Source organism: Galendromus occidentalis, unplaced genomic scaffold, assembly GCF_000255335.2.
Source record: "Galendromus occidentalis unplaced genomic scaffold, Mocc_1.1 scf7180000077266, whole genome shotgun sequence".
Taxonomy (NCBI): Eukaryota; Metazoa; Arthropoda; class Arachnida; order Mesostigmata; family Phytoseiidae; genus Galendromus; species Galendromus occidentalis.
Window position 1 is genome coordinate 89161 of NW_003805254.1, and position 17000 is coordinate 106160.

General features: G+C 51.8%; 2 protein-coding genes across 2 annotated transcripts; both read right to left on the bottom strand.

The window, feature by feature from the left end:
• Positions 1 to 3092: 3092 nt before the first annotated feature.
• kto (mediator complex subunit kohtalo) lies at positions 3093 to 11314 on the bottom strand. The gene is made up of 12 exons (XM_029111106.1): positions 11216 to 11314; positions 10689 to 10925; positions 8740 to 10609; positions 8154 to 8617; positions 7586 to 7978; positions 6433 to 7479; positions 5451 to 6307; positions 4573 to 5333; positions 3864 to 4493; positions 3637 to 3771; positions 3346 to 3528; positions 3093 to 3223 (listed from the first exon to the last, which is right to left on the bottom strand). Exons 1-12 carry the CDS (start codon positions 11312 to 11314, stop codon positions 3093 to 3095), a joined length of 6807 nt encoding a protein of 2268 aa, XP_028966939.1.
• A 1016-nt stretch (positions 11315 to 12330) lies between these two features.
• Positions 12331 to 13698, bottom strand: LOC100901298 (potassium channel subfamily K member 1). The gene has a single exon (XM_003742049.2). It carries the CDS (start codon positions 13554 to 13556, stop codon positions 12591 to 12593), a length of 966 nt encoding a protein of 321 aa, XP_003742097.1. The 5' UTR covers positions 13557 to 13698; the 3' UTR covers positions 12331 to 12590.
• Positions 13699 to 17000: the final 3302 nt, after the last annotated feature.

Here is a 17000-nt window from a genome sequence, read left to right on the forward strand (position 1 = left end):
CCGCGCCCGCGTTCCTCATTCTGGACTCCGACGGGGACGATGAAGGAATGTGACAGAGGCTTGGGATTGGGAGGGTGTTAGGAGGGGTGTCGGTAGACTTGAGAAAGGGGGTCGATTCTGGTACTTCGAGACCGAGTTGGTCATGATCGTGATCGCGCATGAAGGGAATAGCGGGGAGCAGCTTCCCATTGATAATGATGGAATCGTAAGGAGTAGATGGATGAGTCTCCGATTTCATGACGAACTTTTGCGTCATATCGGGATCACTCAGCGGTTATCGCAAGAGCGCCGAAATGAATGCCTTTGATGAGCCGTGGGAGTCATGCCAGCAACAACGGAATGTGACATCGCTCATTGTCATCCAAGAACGAGGAGACCGGGAATCTGCTCCTCAAGGAAGCCAATGAGTCCGAAAATTCGCAGGGCAAGCTGCTCTCTAACAAAGTCTCCTTCAGATGCCCCAGAATTCAGAATCAATTAGCAGATCCTGGCAGAGCTTGAGTCCCTCCGTCGGTCAGCGATGCAAAAGAAGGAGGCCCCGGGCTCCGCCTACTGCTGGATGGACCCATCGGGGAAACTCCTAATGGGGAGAGCAGAGGGTGAAAAAGCGACCTGGATAAAGAATGTGAATGATCTAGACAAACTCAATCAAATCTTCTACGAATCTACAGAGGAATGATGCAGCCAAGGCAAATACGAGAGGGTACAATGATGGCCACAGGGGCTTGGAATTCTGTAACGGTAAGCGATCTCTCCACCGGGTCGAATGAAACCTCCTGTCCGCATCTTCTGAGGCCGCTCGGGGGCGGCCAGGTGGGTTAGTCAGGATACACATGCTTAACATGAGGAGAACTTCAATAAATACATCGCAATGCTGTCCGAGGAGGATGTCGGACTATCATGACGAAAACTTGGCTGCACAGCGAGCTTGAGGCACTGAATGACATACCGGGATACGAGGCCCACTTCGCATCCATCGATAACTTTCGCTCCGGCGGTGTTGCCGTTGGATGCGTCAGAGGCGATTTGTCGTCATTCAGGGTTCACCTGACGAGTTTTGGGAACTGTGACTGCGTAACCGTGCATGTGAACTCCGGCAGAAGGACTGGCAACGATCTACAGATCACCTACCGCAGAGGTACCGTTGACCTCAGCCCGGATACACCTTCGAGGAGAATGCAAGCCAACGACTGACGCAGAAGAGCGGTATGCGTCCAATGCTCTTGCACTGCCGTGTCCCCGGAATCAGTCAGAAGAGCCGTCGCATAAGTCACAGAGTTTCCTTCCGGACTCAATAGTTGTGGGAGCGACGAACTCCAAGACCTCCAGCCAGAGTATCATTACGGAACTTTGCAAATACAGAATACCGTTCTCGAAAGTCAGCGCGCTTGCAACAGATAATGCCGCTTATATGCACAAAGCTTGGGGCTCCAGCTTGGAAGCCGTGCTCTCGAACGCCTCACATGTCACATGTACTGCGCATCTGCTGAATCTGGTGACTGAAGTGTGGTAGCACGGGTTCGTATCTGTAAATTATTTGGTCTCTCCGGTGAAAAAGCGTTCACAGCGAGTGCATCCCCAGAAGCTCGATTCAAGCAACGTCTGCAGGCTTAGGTCAAAGCAGCCGCTCTCCCGCTAACACCCATGATTACGTGTTGGAATACTTAGTTCCGCGCTTCACTCTATCATATTTCATTTTTGGACGACTACGTGTATTCTTTCACCACTGAAGCTGAGTCGTTCCAGTGCATGCATTCTCCGAGTTCTTGACTTGAGCCAATGCCATGAGATCGTCGATGATCTTGGGTTGCCTCCAAAACTATGATTTTTATTTCACGAAGGTACCTGCTTGAGGATCGCCTGAGGTCAATTTTGCCCGCCGATCCGGCGACCAAGCTCTTCGTCGCTTGCCAAGCGTTCGACATCGAGTATGTTCGAATCACCGGGATCGAAACTGAATATTGCCTCAGAAACATCCCTTGAATCGAATTTCGAAGATCTTCACGGTTTTCGGCAGCCCTTCGGAGGGAGACTCACGAAGTTTGGACATTCTGTCTGACTTGACATCCGACCCACGAGTGCAGCAATCGGATAAAGCTTTTCTTGTTCAAGTTATTGGGATACGATTCGAAGAAACGACCAGGAGCCTTGGCGGCGCTGTCCGAAGATTGCTTCGATCGGTTACGCCGAACAGACCCAATCGGCGCGAAAATATCAATCATCTATTCACGCTCACGAACGAAGATCTGACCTACGCTCCTGAGAGCCCCGACACTGATGAGGAAGCAGACCCCGTCGACTTGTCCTCCCCCGTTAGCGATTCGGGCCCAGGATCATCACCCATGCCGTCTCCGGAATGAACGCCAGTCAGTCTTCCACATGCGCGGAACTTGATTCCCATGATTGTCCCACATTTTTTTCCTCAGAACTACACGAACAATGTTCCGGCCGGGAGGGTCCCGACCGCCGAAACGTTTCAAGACACGCTCCGCGGAATTCCCTCATCAGAATGGAACGAGTGGCAAAGTTCGAATTCGTTCGATTTGCGACAGAGTGGTGGAAAGCCTGGGCTCAAGACTTCCCTCGAGCATCGAACCCAATTGGCAGGGTCTACCATGATCATTATTGTTCTTGAGCCATGGGGAGGTTCCAAACCGGCAGGCGTTCGCATGCTTGTAGGTAAGAGTCTTTCGTTATCGACGTTCCTCTAATCCGAAGCTCTTCACGGCTTTGAATGGATTCGTTTCCCCACAAAAAGATCCCTGTTCAGATTCATGGCTCGATCGAATTGGCGTCGGACAGGTCGTCTGTCGTTTGTCCCTTGCTATTTACGTGGATTCTCGCACGTTCATCAAGAGCGCATTCCTAAGGATCCCCACTCTTATCGCTTCCCGGCCGATTCGCACCGCGGCGCGAATATCACGCACTCATTGATGACACTCTCGATTCGTACATGATTGCAACGCGCTTATATTTTCAATCAGTATATATACAACCTTCCATCCAGAAGAGCATAAACGTGCCCATCGCGAAAGGGAGGTTCGTCCTCGACGGGGATTCCCTCCTTCGATACTATTCAGCTCAATCGATGCTCATCCTTGATACTGCGGTCGTTGTAAACCTTGCATATCGGGTTGTTGAGGCCGCTGCTGCATGAATTGAGGCGATTGATTCCTAGACATTTGTTGCTGGTTTTGTTGGAAACTGTTGGACATCAGACCCCCTGAATGAATGTGATCAGATATTAGAACGGTTCGCTGAGTCACGGCAACAGATTTCGGACACTGTCGCTGCTTTCTCGAGTAGGTATATGCATATTCCGTTGAGCCATACTGAATCTCTCACCTTGCTGACCTTGCGGTCCGATACCCTGATTACCGAGAGGATACTGCGCTCTCTGGAGATTCTGCTGATGGGAATATCCACTGGGCACAGTCTGATAGTTTCCGGGGCCCCCTTGCTGCTGCCCGAAGCCCCCCGGGCCCGCCATCATGTTGGGTGGAGGTGCTCCGCGTGGTCGGGGAACGCCTGTCGACAGCGTATCATCTGATTGATATTGGAAACGTTCCGACCTACGAATCAACGAACCTGGCCCCAGGGCGATGGGAAGGGTGTCTGGGACAGCGAAAGTCTCACCTTGATCAGCAAACTGCCCAGGTCCTTGAACGAATTGATTGGGCGGACCTTGGCTGAATTGATTCTGCATCCGTTGGGCAGCCATGGGTCTCTGTTGAGCACCCATCATCGGCATTCTGTGACTGTTCATCATATCTGAAATCGATAAATCCGCTCGCATCACAATAAGGCAGTCGAGAGCGTCGAGCGGCATCGCACGAATTCGCGAATGAGGGATCGGTACTCACAGGAATTCCCTTGCATGCCGCCGGGATACGGCTGGTTCGCTTGGTACGCGGGCTGCGCAACGGACTGCGAAGGCGGGTGACGTTGCCGGAGCATGGTGGATAGAGCGGCCTTCGATTGTGACATGGCTGTCGGCTGCCTTTCGAAGCGTTGCATTTGCTGAGAGGGTTGAGGCCCTTGATTGTAGTACTGGCCCGGTTGTCCCTGTTGACCGACGGGAGGATTACCATAAGCCCAAGTCTGCTGTTGGGCTTGACCAGGTCCTTGCGGCGGAGGGTACATGTCTCCGTAAGCCATCTGTCCACGAGGAGCTTGTATGGCCGTCGGAGCAGGTTGAGCTTGAGCCACCGGTTGCGCTTGACTCGCTTTCGGTTTTCTTGGTCTTCGAGCTTGTCGCGGCTTCCTCGCTCCTCTCGTTGGACTGCTACTGCCAGCAAGCCCCATATGACCCGCTGGCCCTATCATCGTTTGATGAGGAGCCATCATACTCGGTGGCATCCCTTGAGACGGCATCGGTGGCATCTGTTGTCCCGGTCCCATGGGTCCTGGTCCCATCTGAGACATGGGCATCTGACCCGGTCCTCCGAGATTCATGGGACCTGCGACACCCATCTGATTCGCAATCGGTACACCTGAGAAGGGATCAAAGCATCGTTAGCGGTTGCTGAGACGTCGAGAGGCTCTCTCACGAATCTGATGTAATCGGCAGACACCCACGTGTATTCTGAGCCGCCATGGGTCCACCCGGCACCATTCCCGGACCTTGAGGTCCGATGTGCTGTGGGCCCATGTGGGGCGGCATGTTTGTTCCCTGAGGTCCTGGAATTTGTCCTCTCATTCCCTCGATCTGTGGCGGCTGACCCGATTGCCCGGCTTGTATAGGATTGGACGCCATCATCGAATGATTGGGATGTGCCATGACAGGTTTGATGTCCATCATCCCATGATGCGGCCCGCCGGGTACACCTTGACCCATCATGGGGGGACCCATTGCGTTCTGTTGACTTATCGGAGTGTTCATGACGTTGTTGTGCTGTTGGGCGCCATAATTATTCATCAAATTGTTTTGGTTTTGGTTTGTAATGGGAACATGAGGTCCCGTGGGTCCATTGTTGTTTTGCATGACATTGGACAACTGATTGCTCATCGGTTTGCTTGCAGGCATAGAAATCGAAGGAGGAGGGTCCAGATCTTCCTGCGGTATTTGGGGTGGATCGAGAAAATAGTCGCTCGACTTAATGAGACTGTTATGAGTGTGCCACAGCAGACTGGAGTAGGTTTCTTCTTGCCGCGTCGGCTTCCGTTCGACTCGGACGGCACCGAACCATTTCCACATCAAAGGCGCGGGGTTCTTATGACCCTCGAGAAGATCCCACGGAGATATATTCTGTTTCTCAGCTACTTGAAGACCTTGCTTCTTGTCGATCGAATCGAAGCCAGCAATTTTATTTCCTTTCGTATCGATCAGAGACCTGTGAACGAAGGGGAGTATTGTGTCCAATGATGCTGACGATGAGCGGACGGATCTTTCTCTCTCAGATCGGCGCCCCGTTGCAATGATTCGGAATCGAAGGTATTATTAAACTCACCCCATCGGTTCGCAAGTTATGACCGTGCACTGCCGCTTGGGGAACGGCAGGAGCTGGAGCACCAATCGCACGTCGGCGTTTTGAGAAGATTCGTTCACTTCCTTCTTCAATTTCTTGATGAGAGCGAAATATTGTCGCCTTGAATCCTCGGAGAAAGTTCCTTCGTACGATGTATGGATTAGTGTACTGAGCATATCCAAGACCGTGTAGAAGAGTTCCTTGTGAGAGTGTGAGTCGACGAGACCGGTCGTGATTAGTTCGATGAAGATGAGAGCCCAATCCATCGTGTAGGCTGTAGATCGCTGTATCATGTCGAACATACCGCCGAGAAGACTCAGTCTCAGCAGGAGCGCCTCATGGAAACTCTTGCGCGCTCTGAGATCGTCCAGAATCGTTTTGTCGTCACGAGTCGTGTTCAGAGCTTGGTTGATTTGACTCGTCAGCGACTTCAACAGACTCTCCCTGTGTTCGTCATGGCCTTTGAGACAGGACAACATCAACGACAAGAAAGGCTGATGGTGTAGAAGGGCAGCTCCTTTGCATGCTTTGGTGTCTTTCTTCGCTGCGTAAGCCGTCCAGTTACCGCTCTCGAGGGTATGGCCGGCTTGTCGGAGAATTTTCCCCTGCACGCCTTGGAGCTTCGAAACCAAGGGAGCGACGAACCACACGAATTCTGTGTCGTGTTGGGACCTCTTCACAGGCGAATGGCCCGTTGTATTCCTCTTTTCGTCGATCTGCAGGTTCTGAGCATTGTCGCTCAATTGGAAAACATCTATGCTCGCTCGCGCGACGTTATCGAGCCAGTGATTGACGTCGAGCGCCGAGTTTTGCTGGCATTGCATGTGCATCAGTTGGAGCTGCAAGAGTTCAGAATGAAGCTTAGCACACCGGAACCCATCCCTGTCGACGGACATAGACGCGATCGCTCTCTGTCAGCTGCGGGGAGCTCGGCGAGAGCTCGCGGGAATCGCGAGATACGTACCTGAAGCCAAGAGACTCGTAAACTCCACTGATCGAGGTGCGAGAGGATTTTCACCAACTGCTGACGATGATCCGCATTGGAATCGCTGCGTCGGTGTTCGTTGGATTTTTGCGGATAGCAAATGAGTCCGAGAAGTTTCTCCGCTTGAGGATTGGTCAACATAGGATCGAGAAGTAGGTCGGGCGTACACAATATGTCTGGATCTCGAAGGCACCGCTCATGAACCCACTGCTGAGAACAGATTTGAACCAGAGCAAATTTCGCGAAAGCTGCCAGAGGTTCTTTGCCAGCAATGATGAGCGTGTCGGCGTCTTCGAAGAGCTGCGGGTTAATCGTACTAACTTCGGTGTCGCCCAGGAGGAGTATCGCTTTCAGGACAGCGAGTACAGGCTCAACGCGCATACTGTTGTGAGCTGCTAGGAGGAGGTGCCGGTCGCATGCGGTCTTTATGAGATATTTGCCGACGGGCACGGCCCCGGTAATCGACTCCATTGTGCGGAAAAGTCGCAGAAGAAGGTGGCATGTCAGCCGAGCTCCTTTTTCGGAGTTCTCATCGCCGTGAGCCGCTGAAGAGACCGGCGAGGCCGCCAGAAGCGATGGAATCGCCACATGCACGACAAAGTCTTGTAAACTGAAACAGCGGCGTGCTACAAGTATCGACGCGAATACCGCTATGTTGTCATGGATCGAAGTGTCCGAGAGATTTATCTTACTCAGCATCTCCGGATAACCACAAGTATTATTGGCGGAGCAGCACAGCGCTTTCAGTACACCCAGCCATTCGGCGGGCAGCTGTGAGCAGCCAGCGGTCATCTCAGCGCACAAAATAGACACATCGTTAAGTCTCTCGAGATCACGACAGTTCGCGATGGCGATCACAGCATTGCACAAGAACGAGAAACGCGCGGCGGGATTTTCGTTTAGCTGGCTGATCTGGGCGGGCTCTGGTCTGCTTTTCGGACACGCTATGAGTTCCGCAAACTGCGTGGGTTTCCAAACCAACTGCAGTATGCTCGGTGTCTGAGGGGCGTAAAGCGTCTGTTTGATCTGCAAAAGGAGAACAGCGACTGTGATATCGAGTTCACCGATTTTTCGACATTCGATCGATGGGTTGTGGCTCGCTAGATCCGCGAGCGCATATTCGTAAACTGACCTTCGTACACAGAGAACCAAGGAAGGAATCGGCGTATTTCTGCTTGAGAAAGATACACGATTGGTAGAGATCGTGCACGTAGCACAAGGTACATCGTTTAGCGCTGGAGCACTCGTTCATGTCCTCGATATTGGCGACCAATCGACAAAGCGAATCACAAGCCTGCATTGTCTGCTCTTGCGAAGCGAGAAGACAGCAATGGTATCGATACAATAAGCCTACGATATTCATCGTTACTGTCGGCACATAAACTCCAGCTAGAGCGGAAGCTTTGCTCTTGAGCTGAAGCTCCACATCGTAGATTTCTTTGAGCATCTGCAGGCAGAGTTCGAGGAGTCCATTGACGTTCTGCGCCATTTCCATCAGGCTGAAGAGGAATGAGATGTATTCGGCCTGGAATGAGACACGCGAAACTCATGAGATTTAGCTGTTCGTTGTAAGTATACGGGGATTGAAATCCAACGATTGGAGACCCTCATGGAGAACGATATCGATCAGGAGCCCGGAAACCAACGCGGGCCACCAGGGAAGAAATCTTCGCCTGCTCAGCGCTTCGTTCGGCACTCACCAACGGGAGGTAATTCGAAGCTCCAGAAGAGAAAGCGTTCATGATCTCAAGGAGCTGACAAGCCACAGAGGCGCCGACCGCGTGTTGGTCGTTGTAGGGGAGACTTTGGAAGCGCTGAACGATTGCCTCAGTGGACACTGACTCCCTCGCGTGCTTCTTGATCTTTCCTCCCTCAGATATATCCATGCAGGCCTTCTTCGAGAAGAGTTTCATTATGTCCTTCGCGACCTTTTTCACCACATGTCGCGCTTCCTCCCTCGATTTCCCCACGCCGTAGAGGAGAACGTGACGCTGGTTGCTCTCGTGCGAAGCACCATCGAGATCCGAAGTTGGCAGCGGGAAATGCGTCGTGTACTGAAGATGACGTAACTGTTTGCTGCTCAGATGAGATGAACCTTCTTTACCGTCTTCTCGATCCGAGCCCACTGAGTCGGAGAAGAGTTCGGGTTGATCGCTCTGCTGTCCTGAAAAGTGTTCTCTCGATGATACACTGCGCAAGCCAACTCATCGACCGTTGCGGCACAACATCCAGAGCCCGATTCTATCCGTATTGTTCCATGGGAAGAGTTAGGGCTCTTTTGCTTACCTTGCGAGATGCGTTGCACGATTTTGTCAATGTCTGCGTCGACATTGGTATCGTCCATGTCCATTTGGCCCTCGTTGCCTCCCCAAGCATCTTCCTGTTTCACTTGACCACCGGGCTCGAAGAGAGGCAATTGACTGCCTTGACTGTTCGGCGCATTGTTTCGCGAATCAGCGAATCCTATGCCCGGCGACGGTCCGACATTCGGCTCCAGAAAGCCCAGGGACGAGGCCGGGGGCGTGTTCACCGATCTCGAGGAGCAAGCGCCCGGTGGCGGAACCGAAGAGATCGCCGTCGTTGTCTGGATGGCTGCCACCGCAGGCGTGTTAGCGAAGTATCCCCTGGATATCAGGGTACACATGTACAAATCGTGGGAAAATACGTCCCATCGGATAAATTCGGAGAAGAGTAGAACGAGATTGGCGAACGCGAGTCGGGATTCTTCCACTTTCTCGTCTAGTATCGGGGCTTGATTATCGAGGAATTTCACTAGGAGATCTTGGAAAATCGGAGGAGAGGTTGAATCTTCTTCGTCGTCGTCTTTTGCAGGGTTGATCTCGTGCTGTTTGCGCTCCAACAATTTGGCCACGATGAGGGCTCGGTGCTCACCGCGCCTCTTCGTGGTTACCGCCCATTCGCAGAACAGCTTTACCAACGGTTCGAGTTCCTGGACGAAGTTGTTCTTCCCCGATTCTTGTTCGTGATGGCTAGGTGTCGGATTCGGCCATTCGGCGAAGACTTTCACGTAGAGAGTATCGAAAGAGTTGCTGTTGTCGACACGGTCGAAAGAATGTCGATCGAGGGCGTCGAGAGTGGCGAGGACTTTCGTCATGACCGCACCAGTGGCGGTCGATTGCCATTTTTCGCAGGACCACCGCATCTCGCAGGCTCGGCTCCTCTGGACAATCATCTCTTCGGCCTCGCGGAGCTCTTTACGGATCTCCGGGCTGTCCGGAACTATAGGGAGCTGAGAGGGAGAACAAGGTAGGATGTCTAACGGGCTCCCGTTGAGCATCCGTCTCGAAGAAACATCTTCTTTTGGAACCCCATCAGGAACGGTCTGGTTGAACACGAGCGCACTCGGACAGTCAAGAGTCACCATCTGTATGAGGGCACAGATATTGAGGAATGTGTTCCGATGGTAGGAGCAGCTCATGATCTCAACGAAAGCTTGAGATAGGGGGCTAAGTTCCTGTTCGGTGTTCGAGTTATTCTCCTTGACTTTTGGCACGGATCCCACATCTTTCGGCGTGAAGTCCGTAACGAGCTGCGCAACTTTTTTACAGCATTGGTAAATCAATCTACGAGAGAGCATCTCGTTCTTCGCAAAGTCGGTAGAATATTGCATGATCAGAGGCAACGTTATCCTTAGGGTGGGATCGTCGGGCCCCTTCGTCCTTTCCACGAGCTCCAGCGACCAGACTAGAAAGTCTTGCTGATCCAGTAGACCGTCTTGATAACAATGGCTCGCCAGTTGACAGAGATACTGCCAGTGCTTGACAAGAGTTTGATCTGTCGGCGGACTCTGTGCGGGCGGCGACTGTTGTTGCGGTGGGGTTCCCTGACTTCCGGCCGCTGGAGATGCCTGGGGCGGTTGTTGCTGTTCAACCATTCTAAGCAGAAGCTCTTTCATGAACTTGCATAGAGAATGCGTCCAGTCCTGTGACGGATCGGGCAGCTGACGTTTTTTAAGCTTTGCCTCAGATATCGCCGCCGTGTAAACACTGGCCATTTTGACGAACCATGCCGCCCGCACAGTTGGCACTTGGAATTCGAAAAGTATTGTGAAGAGTTCCTCCTTCTTATTGAAGAACGGCACTTTTTTCGACAATGACGTGAGCGGTTTGGAGCCCGCCAAGTCTTTGAACCAGTTCTGAAAAAGAAGCGGCTCTCAGTGCGCGACTATCGAATCCGAACCAGAGGTCCCAATCTAGCTGGAACGTCCAACCTACCTCGAACAAGCTCTTGCTTTTGGCGGTGACGGGCCAGAAGCATTCTTTGATGTTGATCTGTTGTTTCTTCCGACCGGAGTCTATCAAAGTATTGATTTCTTGTTTTTTCGCCAATATTCCAGAGAAGAAGGCACCGAATTTCGCCGCTGTAATATTCGAGTTCCTCGCGGAGCCACATTCATCTTGGATCGGGTTCGCCGAATAGCCCTGTTTGACGTTTGTGGCGGTGATTTCATCCTGGAAATGTTCCCCCGGTTGAGAACGAGAAACTAGACCTCGGAAAATTATCCGACACATCTAAGCTGTTCCTGCCAGTCAGCACCGTAATCGAATGTCAGACATATCCAACTTCAGGCGCGAAAGGGGCTCCTTCAGGGATCATGACGAGTTTCTAAATCATTTAAATACTGATCAGACATTCGATCCCACTGCGAGCCCGAAGACTGTCACGATAGTCGGAATCTCGGCGAGTTGTCTACGGATTGTCGAGCCCTTGGTCGCATTCGAAAGCTCGAGGGTTCACCTACCTCTTTCTGCTTTGGGTCTTGCGGATAGACGTCGGGTGGCCCTAAGCGGGGCCTTTTTAAGGCCCGCTTCTCGAAGAGCCATGGAGCCACCGCCGCCATGTTTGTTGTCATCGGACGCTGACAGTTCACTGAACCTCGGATGGAAACCCGCGGATTATAATCATCGAAACGAGAAACTCCGAGCTCGGAGTTCTCTGTCGCGGTACATCAGATCTCACGGGATCCGAGCACTGCCATCCGACTTTCAACGGATGAACTCAGTGAGAGCCGTCGTCGCCCCGCGGAGAAGTGTTGAAGAAGAACTTTCTGGCGGCAACTTTCGAATTTCGGCTGCCGGTCGCTGCCGGCTATGGCGGGCACAGCGAGCGCCATTGCTCGAAGCAGCACCGATGAGCGATATGAGCCACTGGTTTTTCTCAATGAAGCACGACGCTTCGGCGCGGCGAAACTTTCGGACAGAACTCGATTGCTTGTATCGAGCGCATCCTGAAAGCGAGGGAGCAGCGAGCGACTCACCTCCGATCGTTCCTCCCCTCAACGCCGATCGCTTGATGTGAGGATGAATGTAATCGGAGATGTATAGTTATTCCCTCCGTAAACACGAAGCTTGAAGTTTTCCCTGAATAACAATTGAGCACCCCTCGTCATTGAAACGGCCTGGAATGGGATATCTCTCTCACTCAGCGATTTTTCCATATACCGAACTTCCTCTCAGACTCGATCGAGTTCGTCTACCGGCACCCCATTGTATGATTCAGAACGGCGGGACAATCGAAGACCGAACCGAGAGGCTAGTGACCCGTATCTGACTGCGAGGATAGGTCTTTCAGTTCGATAAAATGACGGCCTACGAGACGAGCGTGCGGCTGAGCGACACGAGACATTATTGTATCTCCGAGCAAGCAATCAAGAATTCCAGAGGAGCATCGCATTGACACGGAAGAGGAAACGAGAAGTCGGGGCGTCTGTGCTCCTATTCTCCCCTTTGAGGGAAAGTTCCTTTGTGGTCCAAATCCGTGACATGCGTGGTCAGCGGAAGGGCGAGAAAAGCATCACATTCGCCTGATCTCTCCGAGCCTTATCTTGGATGAGGGAGAAATCTCCGCGGTCTCGGATGAACTCCGCTTTATTGGTAGGCCGACTTCAGCTTCACATTATCACAAAGTGTCCTCAGTATTCCTCTTCCCAGATTTGCACTCGGAACGGTTGTACTCGGCGAGTCCGTGAGGAATTTAGACGACGTCTCCAGGAAGACCGCGCGATATTCCCACACCAAAAGAGACACAAAACGACCTTTCAACAGTTGCATCTTCCACGGAGCAAGGCGTGTTTGACGAGATTCCCTTCGGCCTGTGTTTTCCGAATTCCTGATCTCTCACATAGTGAACTTACGAGCTCTCGTCTTGTACATGCTCTCGTACAAACGTTCCTTTTCCACCGCCGAGATATATATGGTCACGCTCTCGGTAGCTTCTTCGTCGATCGAGGTAACGTCGCTTGACAACATGAAATAGCCCCCAAGATTCAGTTGAGGAACATCGTAGAACACTGCCAGCAACAATAGAGCGAAGCAAAAACCGCTGAGCAAATACATTGATATAGATACGATGTACCATTCGCGATCATTGAAGCCCAAGCCCGTGTCGCCGTATGGAACAAGGTCGCCCAGACCGATAGTGGTCAATGAAATGAAACAGTAGTACATGGCGTCCATCAAGTTCCAGTTTGGCTCGAGACAGGAAAAAATCACAGACGGTAACATTAAGAAAAAGGTAAAGAAAAGACTTCCGATAAGCAACAGGTTGACGATTTTCAGCTCAAGGGTCGAAGTACGGCCCCGCTTCCCGAAATACTCCATTAGGAAGTTGCACGGTTGAAGCAATCTTTCAACGAGAGCTCCCATGAGCAATAATGTCAGAGGTATCCCCAGCATGGCGTAGATCACCGAAAAAGCTCTCCCAGGCGTCGTCAAGGCTGCGATGCTTCCGTAGCCGACCGTTGTCACGAGAGTAGTGCAGAACAGTAGCGCATTCGAGAAAGTCCATAACAATTGACCGCTTGCATTCCTCGCAGGGTCGATGCGGTTTCTGTGGAGCAATATCGCTTGTTCTAAGAAATCTTCCAAATCAGGATCGCTCAGGTTGGAGTGGTGCAGTTCGAGAAAATTCTCGCGGAAGTTCCTATATCTTCTACGGAGTTCTTGCTCATGATTGTGTTCCAGGTAGGTGAAGACAAGTGCTCCGAAACACAAGTAACACATGAGTCCTCCGAGGAGCGCTAACGTGAAGAAGTTCGATCGTCGCATCCCAAAGAGGACTCGTCGAGCTGTGAGCTCAGACATGACGTCTAGAAGGATTTGTACGCGACTCCTAAGTCCTTATGTTCCGTAGGTTTCCGGCACTCCGTAGATGATGTTTCCCCTGGGATAGGTCATTGCCGGAGAGCATCGATCGGATTCACGCAAGGGACACACGGCAAAGTGTCGAAAAGTACCGGGAGGCAGCGTCTGCTCGGGAAACTCGCCGGAGAGTGCTCAACATTAGATAAGGCAAACAAAGAGCGACGGGAAAGGGGAAAATGCCTCGAAAGCTCATCTCGATGAGACCCGACACAATCAGCGATCAGTTATCTGTGGCTCGCGCGATATACGGAATGATATATTCACGCTGGTCTCTCAACAGCGTGAATCGCTCCTCTATTTTCGAAGTCTCATTTGATTGGTGCTCCCGACGTATGCAGGTCCTTGACGATATGAGCCGGAACCGCATGCTTCAAGCCGATTCCCTGACTACTTCTTGAAAGGTACCATGAATTTCGATCATTCTCTTTTCTTCTCTTTCGAGCATGCCGCGAGAACGCATTTTCCGGGACCTGTAATTAGGCCAACCACATTGCATCGAGATTCAATATCGGGAGTCCGTCTCGTGTCCGAGGCTTCAACGGCGTAGTTTTCGGTTGTCCAATGAGTGCGGACTCGAAGAGTTTCCTGTTCTCAATCGGCACTTTTCCGGGTCCACAGAGAGCCCTCCTGTCGGCATGAGATGCCGGGAGGATTGAAGAAAGATTCAAGCAAGCTCGGGAACGTCGCCCCTGCTCCGAGTAGATCTCAAAACATCCGATACGCTCCATCAAGACCTGAGCACTGAAACGGATCTCGGTTGACGAACTCGATCCACTCCAAAAAGTCGTTCGCTAGGTGGAAAGTGCCTTATGCGGGATCGTGAGTTTTCGACTCGATCTCACGGCCCCGCTTCTGCCTTCTGGTGGGAGAGTCCTTCAGACTGAGCGTGGGCATCATGAGACGGGGTCGGAGGCTCGAACTCCGTCTCCGGGAAGTCTTTCTAGTGAGGAGTGAGGACGGAATAAGTTCCTTAACCGAAACGTGGCTCTTAATCCGTGGCCGATTTTTATCCGAGGCGATACCCCGCGACATCTCCAGGCTTATGATTACGGAAAATGGGATAAGGAATTGCATTCCAGTGGACCAGCTGACTTCCGATCTGGAAGGCGCGAGCTGCTTTCCGGGGAGGCGCGAGGTTCCCGGACTAGCCTGACTTGTAGGCAGCGAGTTGTCAGCAAATGCGAAAGATCCCCGTAATGCTCTCATCAACTCATCTTTTCTCCCCATGATCCTACGTGGAGCTTCTCTCATCCGTGGGTTTTTCGGCATTTTTGATTAGGCGTCTTGATGGTCTCATTTATCAGCGTCATTCTCATGTCCGATTACAAAACTGCTGCACTCGGGTACTGCTCGTTCTGCCCCACAGTCACAGGGCGCACATATCCCAAATCTTCTTTATTCTGTAGATGAATCCATCGAAGCTACCGTGACCCGACAGAATTCGAGTCAGGTTGTAGGTGAGCTCTCTAGCCGAGGAAGGAGTTATCTCCCCGAGAAGGGAACTCAATCGATGTTGTCCGGCCTCGTCAGTCGGAGAACGAGCTCGTTCAATGTCCCGATATGGCATTGATGGGATCGGTCGGCAGTTCCGTTGTGAACTTCATGGACTGGTTCCGTGAAACGCCCTCCGAGCATCTCTCTCGCTGAACATGAAAATAGCATTTTGTTGAACAAATAGATAGAGCCAATGTCGATACTTTGGAGGAATATCGCTCAGCGACTCTATGCTACCCATTCACTCTTGGTAACATCAATCCGAAGGACTATATAATAAGCGCGTTGCCAGCAGTGAACAAATTTTGAAAAGAGGGATCACATCACGAACGCTTCATTTGATAGCTCATCGCCTTCTGTATCGGTTGAGCTTGACTTTTTTCAATCGTCTCTCCGCATAACGGAAACGCTCCGGAAGCACTGGAAGACTCGGCCCGGTGGGAAACGGACCTTGGCTCTGAGCACGGAAGCCGAGGGCTCACGGTGTCCCCCTCCCGTTCCTTTTGTCAGCATGTGCCGCAAACAATGCTGAGCGTGAAGGTTACCGCGAGAAAGCCCGAGTCATTTTGCATAAAAGTATCATCAGTCGAGGTGTTGGATCGGCTTCTCCTGCATCGAGCGCATTTCCTCTACAAGTGATCGGGAATGAGGCGGCACGTCGTCATATTCGTGTTATGTTTCCTGTGTTTGCAACAGGTGAGGTCTGAACGTAGGCCTACGCGCGCGAAAACGGTCAGCTCTCAGAATTCGCCGGTGCTATCTGCGCGCCAACAGGAGGCACGTCAGATGGAAAATCTACCCAAAGTGAATAGCGAAGAGTTCCGCCGTCGAGCCGAAACTTTTTTCAAGAATGCGACTCGTATGGTCGGTATGACCAAAAAAGGTTCCGATGCCGCATGGAAGATACTCGTTAAATACTCAGCCGTCGACCAAGTCGACCCGACGAGGAAGATTTCACCCCAGGAGGAAAAACGTCGCAAGGATCAAATCGAGCAAATGAGAGCTGAAATCCAGAAAACTCTCAGTAGTGGCGATAGGAGAAAACTCGCCGAGCTCGAGCGGAATTTGAAGACGGAAATCAATAGAAAAGTCAAAGCCAGGAGCTGAGGGAGCTCAACCGCGCGGGACGCGTCATATCCGTGCAGGAAAGGTTATTCCCCATCTTGAACTCGAACGGATCTATGGATATGACGCGAAATCTTTCTCGAGCGAGCTCTGGAAATGCCGGGCTGAGGATCGACGTCCTCAATAAAGAACAATTCCAATGAACTTTTCCGATCGATTCTCCTGATTAGGGACTGCTACGCCGGTGATGCAACATGCGCGCCTGAGGGGAACTCCTCGACTGGGCTTCATCGTCATCGATCTCGGGGCGATAATATATATTTACGCTCATTAGGGCCTAGGGATCTTCTCTGTCACCATCGTTTCTCGGAGGGATTTTCGAATCCAGCGAAAGGAGGAAAGGTATGAGCCCCGCACCGCGAGGGAGCGAGGCAACTACAACTTAGCCCTGAATCGGCAATCATAACTTACAGCTCCCACCGAAGGTTGCTCATCTTCGATCCATAGATCTGGGGAAAGTCGATTCGAAAAATTCTCTGGACGAGCTGGTTATGTTATTTTAGTCAGCTCCCTGAGGGCACTCATTAATCTCTGCGGGACAAACGTCTACCCTGGCTCGTCGACTTCCACATGACACGGCTCAACTCTCCGTCGCTCAACACCTGGCCGGTATTTTGGTCACAAAGATCGCTCGTCCTCCAAGAGATCTGTGTCTCTTGTGTGTGTGTGTGTGTTTTTTTTCTCCCTCAGAGCCCACCACAATATCTTTAAAAATAACCTACGAACAACAGTTTTTTTTCGGAATCTGTCAACGCCGAGACTATA

What these genes read in the sequence shown, in the direction of transcription:
- kto (XM_029111106.1), bottom strand. Translation starts at nt 11,314, where the DNA reads ATGGCGGCGGTGGCTCCATGGCTCTTCGAGAAGCGGGCCTTAAAAAGG. An exon ending in CTTCGAATTACCTCCCGTTG is followed by an intron (nt 7,979 to 8,153) that starts GTGAGTGCCGAA and finishes GTCTCATTCCAG; the next exon opens with GCCGAATACATCTCATTCCT. An exon ending in TACGAGTCTCTTGGCTTCAG is followed by an intron (nt 6,308 to 6,432) that starts GTACGTATCTCG and finishes GAACTCTTGCAG; the next exon opens with CTCCAACTGATGCACATGCA.
- LOC100901298 (XM_003742049.2), bottom strand. Translation starts at nt 13,556, where the DNA reads ATGTCTGAGCTCACAGCTCGACGAGTCCTCTTTGGGATGCGACGATCG.